Source organism: Miscanthus floridulus, chromosome 6, assembly GCF_019320115.1.
Source record: "Miscanthus floridulus cultivar M001 chromosome 6, ASM1932011v1, whole genome shotgun sequence".
Taxonomy (NCBI): domain Eukaryota; kingdom Viridiplantae; phylum Streptophyta; class Magnoliopsida; order Poales; family Poaceae; genus Miscanthus; species Miscanthus floridulus.
Window position 1 is genome coordinate 30,431,340 of NC_089585.1, and position 18,900 is coordinate 30,450,239.

Here is an 18,900-nt window from a genome sequence, read left to right on the forward strand (position 1 = left end):
TGGTTGCCAGTTTTACTCATAAGTCATCATGAGTGTGAGCTGCCGCTAGGCATGTTTGCTTCAATCTACGAACTACGGAGTATTATCTTAGATGGAGGATGGAGATTAAGGGAAAGTTACAGCGTGACTTTGATATGTGAAGTCATTGAATCCGGCTCCTGGTTGGTTGAGCCTGGACTCAAATGCACATCTCGCTTTTTGAGTAATCATTCTTTTTAAGTTTAAGTAGATTTATAAAAATAGTACCAATATTTATAAATCTAAATATGTTTATTATAAGAATGTATTTTACTAGACGTCTAAAAATATTCATTACTCATCATAAATGCTCGTACTTCTTTGATTTCTTCAAAGCGATGAGATATGTTTTTGTTTGGACGGAGGAAGTAAGCCTGCTTAATAGAGATGCAAGTGGACTAGCATGTGAATCCGCGAGCAATATAGTTTAGGTAAATATAGACATTGCCCAAAAACTAAACATTGTCCAAGAGCAATGAATATATTCACTTAAAATATATTTACCTACTTTAAACTATATTGCCAAAAACTAAACATTATCCAAGAGCATATTAGACATTTCTTAGAAAATCTCCTATTTTAGATATGGGGCTAGGCTGCATGCCAATATATTTACCTACTTTAAACTATATTGCTCCATAAGGAATTTTGGTGAAGCAGAGCTAAAAAGGTAAGAGTAGAAAAGTCTCAAGGACCTGAAGTCCATGAGAATCTCCACATTTGATTTGACAGGATGGCTAGCTTAACTTTTAGCCACTAGGGCTTGGGTTTCTCCAAAATATGAAGAAGCTAGGAAAAATCATATTCTAATGGCTTCATTTTCTAACCCAAAACAGACTTCAGTTTAACTTTTTTTTTCTGTCGGAGACCAATACTAGGGTACCCGAAGAGGAGGAGCTAATGGTTGTTATACGTTAATCCATCCAGGCAGTCAAGGGTGTGACTACAGCTCCAACCGACACTGAGGCCGCGGGCTCCGCCTTGCACGACCCCAAGGCCGTGCGATCCGTCTCGCTCGACCTCTGGGGACGGGCTCCATCTCGCCCGACACCGAGGCCGCGGGCTCCGCCTCGCCCGATCCCTCGGGCACGGCTCCTAATGAAAGCTCACGCCACCACCAACCACTACGGGCCAGAAAGTACAACCCAAGGTCAAACTTCTAGCATCGTGCAGGTAGCGGTCACGTCTCAACACGACCCATCCCCGCGACATGTCATTCCAGAGAACTCACATCGCCCACAGTGATGGACGCGTGGTCACTATGCTACCTACTCCCTGTGCAGCCGTTGATCAACATGCTGGTTCACCGCGCCGCCCGCCGAGGCGGAGTGGGACGTCACGACCCGCTGACAACGCCAGGGCATGGCATCATCGGTGGACAGGCGCCCGATGTGGAGCTATCTTTGTCATCACCTGTCGTGTCAGTGGGACCCGCACAAAGGAAAAGAAAGGCCTGGCGACCTTGAAGGACTTTCTCTCTCTCGTTCTCCTCTTTTTTCTCCCGCTGTAACATGCGCTTTCCCTTGCCCTATAAAAAAGAAAGCAGGGCACCCCATTAAGGGACATCAGATCAAAAACTACTAGCATCGAACCTCGAACACATAGGCGAGCAATGACCGAGCTCTCGGCACCCATTCGTTCCTCTCACCAAAGACTTGGGACCTATCCCTCTGTCGACCGTTTGTAACCCCTACTATAAACTTTCAGTGCTAGTAACATGAGTAGCAGCAATGAACTGGACGTAGGGATATTCCGCTCGAACTAGTATAAACCTCATGTCCTCTTAGCACACCATCTGAGCCAGACGCACAATATTAAAAATTTACTCATTGGTGTTTACTCGAAACACCGACAGTTTCAGAAGTCATTATGCTCATTTGATAGGACTTTTAATTAAGTTGATCGAAAAGCCTCTAAAAAAGGAAAAAGTCTACATAACCCCCCAAACTATTCAGGGTGGACTACTTCACCCCTCCCAAACTATAAAACTGGATTTTCTACCCCCTTAACTTTCCAAAACCGGTCAAATAACTCCAAGCGGTTTTGTGACGATGGTTTTGTCTTTTTCTTTTTTATTTATTTGGGCTGAATCTTTAAAAAATCATAGTAAATTATAAAAAATCATAAAATAGATAATTCAATTTTGTTGGACTGAACATGAGTAGATCTACACAGTAAACATATAATATGGTATGCTTTAGTATAAAGTTTTTAGTTGTAGCTTTAGATTTATGTTTTTCTGTAATTAAATGGAATAATTCATTGTTGTAGCTTCTATGATCCAATTATGGTGAAATTTTTATGGTAGACTAATTATTGTATGCTTAAATTATAGTAAAAATTTCATACTTATTGGATCATGTATAACTTAGTTATAGATAAAGCATAGATTTAACAAGCATAAACCTAAATAAATCTATAACTAAGTTATACATGATCCAATGAGTATAAAATGTTTACTACAGTTCAAGCATACAATAATTAACTCACCATAAAAATTTTACCATAATTAGACCATAGTAGCTGCAGCTATGAATTAATTATATAAAAGCATTGATCTAAAGTTACAGAAAAACTTTGTACTAAAGCATAACATATTATATGTTTACTATGTAGATCTACTTACGTGGAGTCCAACAAAATTAGATTTTTTATTTTATAACTTTTTCTATGATTTATTATGATATTTCAAAAACTCAACCAAATTAAATAAAAAAGAAAAAGACAAAACCACCATGTAAAACCCTCGTTCAAAATCGCTTAGGGCTCGTTCGTTTAGCTCTATTCCTGGCAGGATTCAATGCTGGTGACAGTTTGCTATATAAATTACTGAAGTATTCCTGGCAGGATTAGTTTTGGTGGGTGATTCCCTGCCAAACGAATAGGGCCTTAGGGGTTATTTGATCGGTTTTAAAAAGTTTAGAGGATAAAAACTTTGGTTTTATAGTTTGAGAACCTTGAGCTGAAGCTAGGCAGGGGAGCCCTCAGCCCGGCAGAATTTTTTACTATTTGTACTCTTTTTTGAAAGTTTCTCACAAATAGATCCCTGGCGAAAAGAATTCCGAAAAATGGACCCTTGGCTCGGCGCCACGGTCACTGGCGCCGAGCTCCTGGGCACGGGGAAATGGCCTGCCAGGGGGCTCGGCGCCAGAGTGACTGGCGTCGAGCTCGGTGTCGTAGATCTTGGCATCGAGCTCGGCGCTAGAGTGAATGGCGCCGAGCCACCTGCATTTAACCCAGCCCACCCTTCTTCTCCGAGCATTCTTCCTCTTCTTTCTCCTCCCTCTCGGGTTTTTCTCTCGCCACTTCACCCTACCTCATGAATCGACATATTGGACCTTAAAAACCTTGATTTGATCCGTAGATCTTCGAGAGCAAGGTATACTCGCTCACCTCCTTATTTTTTTCGCATCGATTCGGTACATATTAGTTGGATTTTTGAACCTAAGAATCGTCATCACTTAGGGTTTCATTGTATCCCTCAATATATGTATTATACAACCGTAGGTTGATTCCAAGGCATGAAAAAAGCTAGTAAACCAAGACGCATGTAGTTATGTTATGGGTTCATTGTTGTGGATGAAATGAGAAACCCTAGGTTTAGGGTATAATGTTAACTGCTTTTGGTTCTTAGAACGAAATTGATTGTATTGTAGTTATGGTTCTCATTGATATTTTTTATGATGCTTTTATTTATGTTTGTTAAATTACATCCGTTTTGTTAGATGCAAGAAATATTTCGGGAGGAGTTTTGGCGAAAACGGGGTCATTCCTCGAGAATTATACCCCAACGCGTCTAGCAAAGATGCCCCCGTCCCTCCTAACCTTCCTGTCCCTAACTGTGACTGTGGTTTCCCAGCCCATAGTTTTTCAATCGAAACATCCGGACACAGCCGCGCGTTGCTTCTACACATGTAGTCGGTTTAATGTAAGAAATTGTTTGTACTATCCTTTTTCTTTATTTATTTAAGTATGGTACTAATATTTTATTGGAATCTCGTTGTGTAGGACCATGAGAGGTGTTTTTTCTTTCAGTAGGATCGATGGTGTAGATAAGTTTGATCCTAGGTACCTCTTTTTCGACGATTGGTTTAGAGAGAGACATCCATGTGAGCACTTCAAGCGGTGGGTTCCACCCCCCTAACCCTCCGGTAATGATGGCTAAGGAGAAGCACCTAGCCACAGTTAGACGACTCGATGAACCTCCTCTGTGCGATTGTGGAGATCGAGCTGTGATAAACCCTGAGAATACGTTGGAGTTTATGTGTCCAAACAAGCATGAAGTAAGTGCAAAGTGTATGTGTTAAAATCTTGAGCTATATGTGTTCATGTACTAATGTCTCATTATTTAGGTGTATTCAATGGCGAAGTGTCGTTTCAAGGAGTGGTTGTATGGTCCTAAGAACCAATGGCCGGAAAGAACCGCGGAGGGTATAAGGAAAAGAAGAAAGAACAAGGTAATCTACAAAGCACCTCCTGTCATGTGCGAATGTGGTATAAAATCCAACTATGGCCTAGTCCTTTCGGAGCTTGGAATAGGTCATTATTACGGCCATATGATTGAGTATGATGAGGTTCGTTATTTTTCTGGTAAACATGAAATCGTATTTTGTTTGTTTTGCTAAGACATATATGATATAATATTTCTTTTGAACAGAGCACTAGGAAATGCAGTTGGGAATGTTATGATGGTCAAGCTAAGTTCTTGATGAACTGAAGAAGAGGCAACTAATTGCACGGAAAGAGGGATATGGACCTGACTACGTCAACCTATTCGTTAAACATCACAAAGAAAAGATACATGAGTTTACTAGACAACGCTATATTTGTAACCCGATCAATGTTGGGCTTAACAAATGGGGATTGAAGAGGCGGATGACGTTAGAGGAGGAGAGGGCAAGGAATGAGGCAAGAGAGCAGACAAGAGTACAGATGCAGGTCTTGAACGAGCATGTTGCTACATTATGTGCCAGTGAGTGCTTGAAAACCTTTTTTCATTGCCTAGTTTTAAATGTAATATAATCATGTTGCTAACAAGTACTTTCTAACTACAAACTAAGTAATCAAGATAATAACTACGTATATATTTATAGTGTACTCACTAAATAGCTAGATCATATGTAGTTAACTACAAACATAATTACATATCTAAGTAGCTATCTAACTATATCTATTTACCAATGTATCTATGTTTCTATCTATCTACATATATATCTCACTAAATCAACTAACTAAGTCATCACAGTAACTAGTAAATAACAAACACCAACTAAATAGGTACATTGCATATTCATAATTTTTACCTTTTCGGGTCGACGGACGACGGGCGTAGGTCAAGGCGAAGATCCGGGCCCGCGGTGGCGCGTTCGACGACAGAGGTGGCGCGCGGCGGCCGCGGGGTGCCCGGCGCTCCGCGCGGTGAGTCCGGCTCGACGGGCGCGGGAGTCGGGGCGAGGCGAGGCTGGCAGTGGACGGCGGCAAGGCGGGGACGAGGCCGGCGGTGGAGGGGGCAAGGCAGGGCGAGGCCGAGGCCGTCGGTGGAGACCAAGGCGAGGCTAAGGCGAGGACGGCGGTGGAGGGCGTGGCGGCGCGGTGCTGCAGCCAACCACGGGCAACGGTGCGAGGGCACGGCGGCGCGGTGTGGGCTCGGGCGAGGGAGGAGCAGCGGTGGCGTGGCGCGGGCTCGGCCGCCGGAGCAGCGGCGGCGGCGCGGGCGGGCGCGGCACGGGCGGGCGGGCGGGCGCGGTGGCATGGGCGGGCGCGGCGGTGGAGCGGCGACGGCGCGGGCAGGGGCAGGTAGGGTGAGATGGAGAAGAAGAAAGGTGGGGCGGCAAATATTTAGGAGGCTCGACGCCAGAGTGACTGACGCCGAGCTCGGCGCCAAGATATACGGCGCCGAGCTCGGCCCTAGTCACTCTGGCGCCGAGCCCCCTGGCAGGCCATTTCCCCATGCCCAGAAGCTCGGCGCCAGTGACCGTGGCGCCGAGCTTCTCTGACGCCGAGCCCAGGGTCCATTTCCAAATTTTTTTCCATTAATAATCTATTTATGAGAAACTTTCGAAAAAAGGGCCGAATAGTAAAAAATTCAGGTCAGGCCGGCGCCCCGGCCATCTGCGTCTGCCAAACAGGGCCAGCCAACGTTACCCACCTACACCTAGGCCCCTATCCGGCTCCTCGCCCACCAACTGTGTGTGCACACCCTGACGCCGACGCCGACGCCGGACGACGCGAAATCGGAAGGGCCACCAGCTCCAGAAAGCGCCGCCCGGCACCGATGTCGCTGCGGCGGATGCGATGGATGTCGGACGAGGACGGGCGATGGGAGCTGGACGCGGAGACCCCGGTGACGATGGAGGGCACGGTGCGCCCCGTCCCGGGGGACCCCCTGCCGCTGGGGCTCTCACGGGGCTACCGCGTCACCCGCCCCAAGCAGCTCGACTTCTTCCACCGCTTCATGGCGTCCCCTCTGGTCCCCACCTTCTCCGCCACCCGCGACGGCCTCTCCGTCAACCACGCCCACATCCTCTACATCACGGACAACTGGTATGGTGACGGACTACGTAGACCCATTACATGTCTGTACTGCTCCGAGGATGTTGCGGTTGGGAGCACTCAATTTTTTGCGTGCAATCTTGTAGCATCCGACGCCAACGATAATGCAGGCTTGGTGTGCATAGTGTGATTTGGATAACCCTGGATTTGATACATATATGAATTTAGATTGGTTAATTTTGGATCATTATGTCAGCACTAGGATTATGTGCCCCCCTTATCAATATATGTTGGTATTGATGTCTCAGTGGATGAAATGCGAGTCGATTCGATTAGTAGTTGATTTTAAGTGACCTGAAATGGGCTATCATTTCTGTCTCTTGTTTGTTATGTATAGCATTGTCGGCTTAGAGGGAGAGGAGAGTACCATCCAATTTTTTTGTTTTTCCTTTGTTAATTTAATGGACTAAATAGCCTGCCCAATGTAGATACGGAGTATCTAGTAGAGGTTATACTTAATGTTCAACAAGTTTCTCACCAAACTCATGTTAACGAACAATCTGTTGTGATCTGTTCAGGTCTTCTACCATCTTGGAGAAAATCAATGTTAACAAGCTTGTGTCTGTCGTGAAAGAGAAATTTGCAAATCGACAGGAAGAGGCCTCTTGGACCAAAGATTGAAGAAGCACTTGCATGATGTTATGTCTCTAGGTGTAGGCACGGAAATCTTGATCACACCAGACACCACTTTGCTTCTGGAGTTATTTGATATCAAGAAAGGCAATCGAGGAAAAGCGATATTTCACCACGAGGCAAAAAATCTGGACGCTCTTAACCTATTTGGTATACAGTTAGTTATTTGTGGGTATTCTTGTTGCTTGCACTATGGTTTCTCAATAAATCACGTTCCGTTCAGTATATTGATTAGAACACCTAGCTGTTGATAATGGCTTGTGGAAGTTTTATCTTGTTTTTTTCCCTTTCTTTTATCTTTTGTGAATGTTTAGTTTACTTAACTCCGCCTATGTTGTCTCAACATAGCAGGTCCCAAGTTCTGGTAAAGGAGGAGGGTTGTGATAGGCGTGGCAAGCCAACGTTAAATCTAGCCATTCTAATGGAGATGAAACCCTGAAAGAAAACCGTTGGGGCGTAACCCTCTTAGCGACGCTCCATATCGGAACCCGGGTATGGTGTTAAATGAGCAAGGGCCGGGCCGTCACCCCCGTGACGCGCCGTGTCGCGATCTGGGCACGGTGTCAAGTGAGCAAGGATCGGGTCGTCGCATCCTTAGCGGCGCGCTACATCGGCGCCCGGGTGTAGTGAAAAATGAGCAAGGGTCTTCATATCTGAGTCGACGGGTGCGAAGGGTAAGGAAGCTAGTCGAACCAACTAGGATTCAGTTTAGGTAGTTGGAATGTAGGGTCCGCTTACAGGTAAGTTAAGAGAATTAGTTGATACCGCGACTAGGAGGCGTGTAAATATATTATGCGTTCAAGAGACTAAATGGAAGGGTCAGAAGGCGAAGGAGGTGGACAAGGTACACAGGGACAGTCACGAATAGAAATGGAGTAGGAGTTTTGATTGATAAGAGCCTCAAGAATAGTGTGGTGGGAGTGAGAAGGCAAGGAGATAGGATTATCTTAGTCAAGCTTGTCATTGGTGATATGGTCTTGAACATAATTAGTGTGTATGTCCCCCAAGTAGGGCTCGATGAGAGTGCTAAGAGACAGTTCTGGAAATACTTAGATGGCCTGATTAGAGTTGTACCTAGCAGTGAGAAGCTTTTTATAGGAGGAGATCTTAATGGGCATGTAGGTACTACAAGCGCAGGTTTCGAGGCAGTTCATGGAGGTTTTTGGGTATGGTAGTAGGAATCAGGAGGGGGAGGAAGTTCTGTACTTCGCGGTAGCTTTTGACCTGATGATAGCCAACACTTTCTTTAGAAAGAGAGAATCTCATCTAGTGATCCTTCAGTAGCGGACAACACTCTAGCCAGATTGACTTTGTCCTCGCAAGAAGAAAGGACAAACGAGCATGCTTGGGTTGCAAGGTGATACCTAGGGGAGTGTGTTGTTTTTCAACATAAGCTTTTGGTGGCAGACTTTCGTTTTCATGTGCGTGCCCATAGGGATAAACAAGCTAAGATTGAAAGAACAAAGTGGTGGAAACTGAAAGGGGAGACGTCAGTGGTATTCAGGGAAAGGGTTATCAAAGAGGGCTCTTGGAAGGAAGAAGATGACATAAACAACATGTGGGAGAAGATGACAACCAACATCCGAAAGGTGGCCTCAGAGGTGTAGTGGAGTAACCAAAGGAAGTGGAGACGAGGCTAAAGATACATTGGTGGTGGAAAGAGAAGTCCAAAGGGCTATTAAGGAGAAGAAAGAATGCTATAGACGCTTGTACCATGACAGGAGTGTGGACAACATAGAGAAGTACAAGGTGGCAAAGAAGACTGCAAAGCGAGCTGTAAGTGTGGTAAAGGGTAGAGCGTACGAGGATCTTTACCAACATTTGGGTACGAAGGAAGGAGAGAAGGACATTTATAAGATGACTATGGTTCATGAGAGAAAGACAAGAGACTTCAACCAAGTTAAGTGCATTAAGGATGAAAAGGGACATCTCTTGGTGAAGGAGGATGAGATCCGACATCGATGGCAAGAGTATTTTGACAAATTGTTCAATTGTGAGAATACGGACACAACCTTTCAGTTGGATGACTCTTTTGATGACACCAATAGACGTTTTGTGCGGAGAATCCAAGAATCTGATATCAGAGAGGCATTGAAAATGATGAAAGGAGGTAAGACGATGGGACCGGATGGTATCCCAATCGAAGTGTGGAGATGCCTCGGGGACATAGCTATAGTATGGCTAACCAAGTTGTTCAATCATATTTTTCGATCGAACAAGATGCCTGACGAGTGTAGGAGAAGTATATTGGTACCGATCTACAAGAATAAAGGGAATATTCAAAGTTGTATTAATTACCAGAGAATTAAGTTGATGAGCCATACTATGAAGCTATGCTGAGAGAGTTATCGAGCATCGCTTGAGAGCAATAACGCGGGTCTCTATGAACCAATTTGGTTTCATGCCCGGTAAGTCAACCATGGAAGCAATTTTCTTAATAAGACAAGTTATGGAGCAGGTATAGGGAGAAGAAGGAGCCTACACATGGTTTTTATTGACTTGGAGAAGGCTTATGTACAAAATACCAAGGAATGTTATGAGGTGGGCTTTGGACAAACATAAAGTCCCAACGAAGTACGTCGGACTCATTAAGGACATGTACAACAATGTTGTGACTAGTGTTCGAACAAGTGATGGAGACACGGATGACTTCCCAATTAGGATAGGACTACATTAAGGGTCAGCTTTGAGCCCTTATCTATTTGCCTTAGTGATGGATGAGGTCACAAGGGACATACAAGGGGACATCCCTTAGTGTATACTTTTCGTGGACGATGTAGTGCTAGTTGATGAAAGTTGGACAGGAGTGAATCAGAAACTGGAGTTATGGCGGGAGACTTTGGAGTCCAAAGGTTTTAGACTCAGTAGAACTAAAACTGAGTATATGAGATATGACTTCGGCACTACTACTCGGGAGGAGGAAGATATTAGTTTGGAAGGTCAAGTAGTGCCTAGGAAGGATATCTTTCGATATTTAGGATCAATGCTACAGAGAGACGGGGATATTGATGAAGATGTTAGCCATAGAATCAAGGCAGGGTGGATGAAGTGGCGCCAAGCATCTGGTGTTCTATGTGACAAAAGGGTACCACAGAAGCTAAAAGGTAAGCTTTATAGGACGGCGATTAGACCTGCTATGTTGTATGGTGCAGAATGTTGGCCTACGAAAAGACGACATGTTCAACAGATAAGTGTCGCGGAAATTCGTATGTTGCGTTGGATTTGCGGTCATACAAGAAGGGATCGAGTTCGGAACGATGATATACGTGATAGATTAGGGGCAACACCAATTGAAGAAAAGCTTGTCCAACACCGGTTGAGATGGTTTGGACATGTCTAACGAAGACCTCCAGAGGCACCGATGCGTAGTGGAATCCTAAGCCAAGATAGTAACATGAAGAGAGGCAGAGGAAGACCGAAGTTGACTTGGGTAGAGGCAATAAAATGAGACTTGAAAGGATGGAATTTACCCAAAGACTTAGCCTTAGATAGGAGTGCTTGGAAAACAACTATTCACGTGCCTGAACCTTGATTGCTTCTGCTGGGTTTCAACTCTAGCCTACCCCAACTTGTTTGGGATTTAAAGACTTTGTTGTTGTTGTTGTTGTAATGTTTAGTTTACTTAACTAGTTTATGTTGTTACTGTTCTAAATGCTTGGATTAAAGGACACCTCTTTACCTATTGCAGCTTCCTCATCATAATATTACATTCCAAGCATCTTGACCTGGATTATTTGTTGATAAAAGGGGAGCATATTGGGATGTGCCATTGTCATTATCGGCTGACCTTGCTTCAGTTGGCTCCAGTTCTGGATTGAGTTATCATCTATTATTGCAGCAGAATAGTGGGGAACCAAAATGATTTGGTGGTGATGAAACAGATGATGTTCCTATTGCTCTGCTACCTGGCCTATGTGCTAAAGCGGCTATTTCCATCAAGAAAAGCATTGATGCTTGGAGGAAAAAAGAAGATAAGCTAAAAAACGTTCAGCCATATGATATATTTCTCTCGGATTCACATGTTTCTCTTACTGGTATCGTTGGTAAGTGTCCACTTTCCATTTGATGTCGATACTCCTAATGAAAATTCCTTGCATCCACTTGCTTGGACTTTGGAGGTTCTGTTGCTGCCCCTCAAACTGCTTCAGAAACCTTTTCATTGACACACCATTCATTTCCTGGATATCCAGAATGTAACCTGATTGTAGCTTAGTCCTTCTGTTTCCCATTGCTGAGCTCACTGTATAAAAAATTGGATTCCTAGCCCTCGCCTAGGTGGCTAGGTGGCACCTAGGTACTACTGTACTAGACACCTCACTCAAGCCTAGTGTCTAATTGCTTCCTAGACTGCTTAGGGGTCCAAGTAGCCCGATACTTTGCCACTCAACCAGTGCCTAGCGCCTTTTCAAAATTTTGTTGTGATATTACAAGACTTTGGAAGCCAATAATATCCTTCACTTCATATAGATGCTGGTATACAGTATCATGAACGACTTGATTTCCCTATATGCTTTACTGCCTAGTTTTCTGTTGGTGCTGACATCTAGTGCATCTCTGCATGGCTATGTGAAATGGTTATCAGTTTAGTAGCACTGTATTGGATTTATAGGTAATCAGCAATGTTTCTCAAGTTTCCTTCCTTTCCTTTATTCAGGTGCAGTAGCTAGTGGATATTTGGGTTACTGTTCAAGGAGAGTGACTATACGAGATGAAACACACAAGAGTAATGCTTTTAGAATGTTTGACGAAAGGAATAGATGTGCTGCCTTTGTAGACCTCTTTGCTTCTGTTACTTTCACTGCTCAATATGGGAATTTTCAGAGGCTTTTTCTGGATTTGACTAGGGCAAGTGCCCGATTTGATATCACCTCTGGCTCCTTGTTCTTATGTGGTGCTTCTCGCCTTGCACAAGATTTCTTCTTCTCTAGAAGACCTGATGTAGAGACATTCTGCGATATTTGTCCTGATGTGACTGTTTCCCTTCAATAACAGGTAATTCATATATTTTTTGTTTAATTGTTCTCTGATACCTGTTAACTAGAAATTCTAACCACTGGTTGGGGTGTTGTCTTCTTTCCTATGGGTGCTTTGGTAGCTACTGCTTACATCTCAATCTATTGCACTTGAAAGTTATGAAAAAAAACTGAGGTACTTGGGACTAACCACGATGGTTCAGGAAAGTTTCAACAACAACAACAACAACATAGCCTTTCAGTCCCAAGCAAGTTGGGGTAGGCTAAGGTTCAGGAAAGTTTCGTTATATATTAATAATATTAATGACTGCCTTGCAGGGGAGCTTAATCTTATTTGAACTCTAGGCTATGCTTAGATATGCAAACACCCTGACTCTTTATCTTCTGTGCCGTAATGTAAATTATGGTTTATTAGTTACAGTTTGATGCAAGTACTAGTGCTTATGACTTCAGCTACTGTTTACACTTGTTTATGAACAAATTCCATCTACTGAAATGCCAGGGGGTAAACTTGTTATGATGAATACAGCATTGCCAATGATGATGGTATTAATTGATGGTATCAGTTTAGAACATAGGATTTGTTATCTTTTGGCCATTTCTCTCTGATTGCCTACCATCAATAAATTATAAGAACAATAGACAAGATGATCATTGTGTGTATCATATGGAAGTTTTCTCGTGTTTAATAAAGCTCTTCTTTGTTCTTGCTGCAGATAGTTGGGCCCTTCAGTTTTCGTGTTGAATCCTCTGTTGCCATTGACCCCAGAAGCCAGGACCATTTTGTTTGAGTGGATGATCCGATCTTTGCAATTGATTGGGCTCTCAAGGTCCTGGGTTCAGCAAAGGCCACAGCGTGGTATTCACCCAAGCATCAGGAGGCCATGGTGGAGCTCCGGTTCTACGAAGCCTGAAGCTGTTCATCATGAACGTTGTGTAAAATAATGCCTGGACTTCATGATCGCTATGTTAGCTGATTTCACTAGGATCAGATCATATGAAATGAATGGTTGACGCCGTGATGGTCAGATGAATCGACCCCCTTGTAAAATCTATTTATGACCTGCTTTTACCGGTTGAGTCATCAATTTTTTTGCTACGAAGGAAGTTATACTGTTTGGAGTCTTTAGAGTAGTGAACTTGCTAGGTGAGCCTATGTGAGATTATGTTTCTGATTGCCTTTTGTCGGTTTACAAAAGTCATGTTCCCTCCATTTTTTTAATTTTTAAATATATGAAGTTTAGGATAAGCTAATTAAAGGATTAGCCTTTTTGAGACATCCATTTGTTCATCATTTTGACAGAACTCAAGACTCAGTTGAATCATGCAACAACAAATCCTGAAGCGTTAGCATTTGTTTGTGATAGCCCTCATAGGAGCCAGGAGGGATGCTATGCGTCACAAATGCTGAAGCGAATTTGTATTCTCTTTATTCTAGTGATTTGCCCTTTGTTTCAAAAAAAAAAAAGTGACTTGCCCTCAAAACTTTAAAATCGATGCAATTGTATTTCTACATGTAAATGTGTCTGGTTTTTAGCTGAATTTGGATTCTCGCGTTGCAGCACTGAAAAACAGAAAATCGTAAAAGCGGAAACCCCAGTAGAATTCAGGCCCACTCGTAAATGAGCCTGCGCGCGTGCTCGCTTTGCCCCCATTGGGCCATTCATTCCCCTCGCGGGCTCCCAGCTCAGTAAACCCTACTGCCCAGCAGCACCACTCATCTCGCCGCGCCGCCGCGTAAACCCCGCCCGCACCCATCTCGCCGTCGCGCCTCCCCGCCCTCGCCCAGGCGCAACCATGGCGGCCGCCTCGAGGGGCCTGCTCGCGCGCCTCCGCGGCCTCTCACTCTCCGCCGGCGGGAGCCCGCGCCTCCCCTTCCCGCCTTCCCGGCTCTTCTCCGCGGAGGCCTTCGTCTCCCGTTCCGACGACGACGACGCTGGGGGCGAGGGCGGCGGCGGGGGTCGGATCATCGAGGCGCGGGCCGGGGTGATGGGCCCCACATCGCAGCGCACCGGCTTGATCGGCGTCAAGTGCGGGATGTCGGCGATGTGGGACAAGTGGGGCGCCAAGGTGCCCATCACCGTCCTCTGGGTCGACGACAACGTTGTTACCCAGGTCAAGACCGCCGAGAAGGAGGGTTTCTTCGCCCTACAGGTGTGCTACACGAAATTTCCCTGAGTTCTCTCTGTGAAACGTGTTCCACCGAAACAAATGAAGTATTGAACAGCTGCTGGTTCGATTCACTTGCTAGACTCGAAAGCAATCATATCGCTTAAACCTGGATGATAATGGCTGAGATGTTGTATTGTTGGGGTTCAATAATATCTTCTTGATACAGTATATCTCAATATTTCCCACATTTTGCAAAAATGACACTCCAAAGATTGACTCCTTGATTACGATGACACTCGAGTGGATGACAAGTGGCTCCATCTGTGTCTATGAATATGGGTCCAGTGTCAAATCTGCAAACGACCGATGTTTGAGTCCCATTTTTGCAAATCGCCCCATTCACTTGTATTTTGATTTCCACCCCCATAAGACTTTTGTTGCAAATGCCTAGCCCCTGTTGACTCTGTTGCAAAAGCCATCCTACAGAGCATAGGCTCAGCAGATTCCGCCTGTCTTTGCCCGTGTGGAGCCACTATAGTCCATGCTAACTGAGTAAAGCTTGCTCTGGTGCTTGGATCATGTTGTGGTGAAGAATTTTGCAAATAGCATAAATCGATGGATTTAATGAAATGCAGGGCTTGTATTTTTAGAGTATCTAACTTTAAAGAATGCATCAGGCACTCTAGGATGGAAAAGCGGGTGAAATCAGATTGTTGCATGTTGGTGGGACGGTTTCTGCTACAAAACCGAGTTGGGTAGTGGTGGGTCTTTGGAACAAAACGTTTTATGTGGTGGTATTCCAAACCAAAGAGAGACGTGGGGTTGTTTTTGAAATTTCCATGTTTCTAAACTCATGCGGCAATGCTCTGGTTATGGCTCTTCCTGCAGTACCTGCAGAAAGAACTATAAAAAATTAAGGAAGATAAATGGGTACAAGGGTAGTTATCTTGGTGTGTCGATGTCCAATTTTCTTTTGTTCTTGTGCCATTTTACTCTCTTCAGCAACATAATATCGGTAAATGCAAGTTATTGTATCAATTGATCAATTTTACTGCTAAGGGGTTCACAAGTCAATTGTGACAATTTACTGGAGCTAAGTTTTGGTAACCACTAACCATAAAGCATCTCATGCACTTGCACCATGAATAAGACACTAGTAAGAAGTACCCTGCCTTTTTTTTTGTTTAGTTGACCTAATGCAATGCAGAGTGGTTAACTTATATATTTGTTTCTTTGTTTGTTCCATTCATATTTACTTTGCAAAAGGAAAAAGTATTGCTAAATTCCTAAATTCTTCTTGTGTTTGTTAGCTTGGCGCAGGTCAAAAGAAGGAAAAACACCTAACAAAGCCTGAAGTTGGCCACTTTAGAGCACAGGGAGTGCCTCTGAAGAGAAAGCTAAGGGAATTTCCTGTCACTGAGGATGCACTTCTTCCTGTTGGCACAACCATCACAGTTCGCCACTTTGTGCCTGGACAATTTGTTGATGTCACTGGAATCACGAAGGGGAAAGGTTTTGCGGTATGTATTCTTCCTGTCCAATCTATTTTCTGTGATTTCACTTGTCAAGACAATTCACTATATTGCTGTAAACCAGCTAAGCTATCACCAGGGTTTTAGTTTGTGTTTCTTTCAGCAACACCTCTATTTGATTAGTTGAAATGAATCCAGAGGGGATTATGCAGATATTTGTAATAGTTAAGTCTCTAGTTTATGCCCTGAATTTAAGTTGCTCTATTTCAAACATGTATTTGATGAAAATTGTTCTCTTGCTATTTATATGTTAGCTTTCTGATAATAAAAGCAAACACTGTATGTGTTTCTTACAATTGGTGGAATATTCAAACCGAGTGCTGTAGTGTAAAAACTTAAAATTTGACCGGTTAATGAAAATTTCCACTTTTTCAAATATTAGATTCTGACTGATTTTTTTCTGAGAATTAAATGCCATAATGTCCAAAGTAGTGTGCATCTTAGAAACTATAGTTATCCTAAGTGCTATTGTGGGATCAGTGTCTTTTCAGATCTTGAGTAGCTTTTCTATAAACTCTTAGAACATAAAAGAGCAGGATTTGGTTGGACATGTGAGAGGGCAAGGCAGTGTGAGTGATCCTATTTTTATGTGCATTGTGCTGCTTTGTTAGCTGGTAACATCCATCCACAAGGGAAAAGTCTTATTGAGGTTTGAGAAACTAGGAGGACCAATATTTGGTAAATGGCCAAGCTCTTGAGGACTTCTTTGCATGGTAGTGCAAGTTCTCCCATGATTTCCAAGATCCTAGATTAATTTTCTTGGGGAAATGTGCTAGTGTTACAGAACTCGGCAAAACTGGTCAATTCTTCATTAAATATTGTGATTACAGAAGTAATATGACTCTGCTGATTGTTACTTTCCCTTCTAGAACAAAGTAATAATGTGTTGATTGTCAATGTTTAACAATTTAACCTTCTTTTAATCTTGTAGGGTGTAATGAAAAAATATGATTTCAGTGGGATGCCTGCATCACATGGGGCATCTAAGTCGCATCGCAGTGGTGGCTCTACTGGTCAAAGAGATGCTCCTGGAAGGGTACGTTATATAACAGTATCACATTTATGTATTGAAAAAATGTTATGCATCTCCCTTCTCGCAATAGTGTCATTTTACTCTCCATAGGATAGGCAATAGTAAGGTTTTGCTATGAATTACATTTCCTCTTAACAAATGAACTATAGATTTTAAGTATTTACTCACAGGTTTTTTCGTGTTCCTCAATACTTAAGATGATAAGACCTTATGTATTGTTGGTATGTTGTCAATGTTTTTTACTTGGTATGAACAATGAGTCTGTTAAATGATGTCATCGTACATGGTTTGCCTCCTGAAGTATGTTTTTTTGTTCAGATCTGGGCCTTCACTGGAAAAAAATGTAGATGTAATGTTTACAATTACAAAGCTCATGAACTGTTTTTTTGTCTCGAACACAGAGCCCATGAACTAGTGCTTTGAAACCAGACTGTGATATCTGTCATGCAGGAAGGCACTTGGTTTAAATTGTTTTGATAGGACATAGGAGTGTACTTTTTCCCCTTCGACACACAGGAGAACTGCATATCATTGTATTGAGTATTGACAGATAGAAACGGTCCGATTACAAACTGATTCCATAGCAGGGATTAGTTTTTTGTTACATTCGCGCCCGTTGGTGGAATATGATGGGAGCTCGCTAATGTGTGCACAAAGAGGTACTGCAGCAGCCAGCCTTGCACATGTAATGACATAACAGTTGGAAAATTTCAGGTTTTCAAAAACAGAAAAATGCCTGGACGCATGGGTGGTGTGCAACGCACAGTGAAGAATGTATGGGTTTACCAAATAGACCCAGCCAGGAACTTGCTATATCTGAAGGGGCAGGTGACTTGATTTCTGATGTCACAGCATATTTTGTTCGGGGCATTTACATATTTACCATTATTACGGATGACATCTTACACTGTGTCACTGACATGGTATTTTTTATACCACTCACATCATAATGATGGTAAATATGTAAATAATTCATTTTGTTCAACCATAGAAAGTTAGGTGTTCTATGTATCTTTCGTTGCCCCTTTTGCAGGTTCCTGGTCCTCAAGGTAGCTTTGTTTTTGTTAAGGATTCTATATACAAGAAACCTGACACGGCTTTGCTCCCGTTTCCTACATACTTCATGCAAGAAGGCGAGCCTGAAGACTTGGAGCCCCTGATTGCTGATCTTGGTGATGTTGACCCATTCATGGCAGCTGATTAAAAGGCAATGGACAAAGCTGGTTAACTCCCTTTGTGTTTTATGCACTCCTTGAGCTCGTCCATTCCACGAGATTGTCAAATTCTTGATGGATATGTGAGCAGTTCCTGAATCACAAGCTTCATCAGGTTACTGGCTAGCCTGATCAATGTTGTTCCATGTACATTACCTGGCAAGTATACCAGGGCCTTAATTCAGTTAGGGTTTTTAGATGATTGTTTTGATTGACTGAATGGAACCTTTTTTTTTTAATAAGTTGTACGCGAAGCCACAGGTAGTATATAAAATCGGAATATTTTCACTCCTGAGATTGTGTTCTGCCTTTGCGCGAGCTGCTTATATTAATGACAGCTGTTAGTTTATTACCTGCACATGAACCTATGCGTTGCGCTTTTCAATTTTAATATTTTTTATTGAAAACATGTGTTTAGCGTTACCATGGACATGGTGCCTTCCTTTTTATCATGTATATATAGGGCCCTTTTGACATGGCTTCGGCTTCTTGTGGCTCTTGCCGTGGAGCTATTTTTGTACTTCTCCATGTCAAAATGTAATACACATGTATTTTCAAAATTCAAACTTTGTTATCTCTAATCAATAACTACTCTAATCATATATAAAATTGAAAGTACAAAAGCAGTAATATTAGATTTGTGTTCAGAAATGTTTTCTAATAATATTTTGTTGCCACAAATCATTATATACTACAAGATATATTATAAGAGAAATTAACGGTCAAAGTATGATTTTAATGACCACATCCACACAAGTCAAATCACGCCTTCTATTTTGAGATGTAGGGCCAAGGAGTTGGAGCCACAAAAGGGTAACTTCTTTCGCTTCTGA

The 18,900-nt window shown here is 43.0% G+C and overlaps 1 protein-coding gene and 1 pseudogene across 1 annotated transcript; both read left to right on the forward strand.

Annotated features, from left to right (window-relative positions):
• Positions 1 to 6,145: 6,145 nt before the first annotated feature.
• LOC136455877 (protein TRIGALACTOSYLDIACYLGLYCEROL 4, chloroplastic-like) lies at positions 6,146 to 13,204 on the forward strand (annotated as a pseudogene).
• Positions 13,205 to 13,739: 535 nt separating this feature from the next.
• On the forward strand, positions 13,740 to 18,368 carry LOC136455878 (large ribosomal subunit protein uL3m-like). Its single transcript, XM_066455587.1, has 5 exons — positions 13,740 to 14,330; positions 15,599 to 15,808; positions 16,752 to 16,856; positions 17,568 to 17,681; positions 17,887 to 18,368. The coding sequence occupies exons 1-5, from the start codon at positions 13,974 to 13,976 to the stop codon at positions 18,055 to 18,057; spliced, it is 957 nt and encodes a 318-aa protein (XP_066311684.1). The 5' UTR covers positions 13,740 to 13,973; the 3' UTR covers positions 18,058 to 18,368.
• Positions 18,369 to 18,900: the final 532 nt, after the last annotated feature.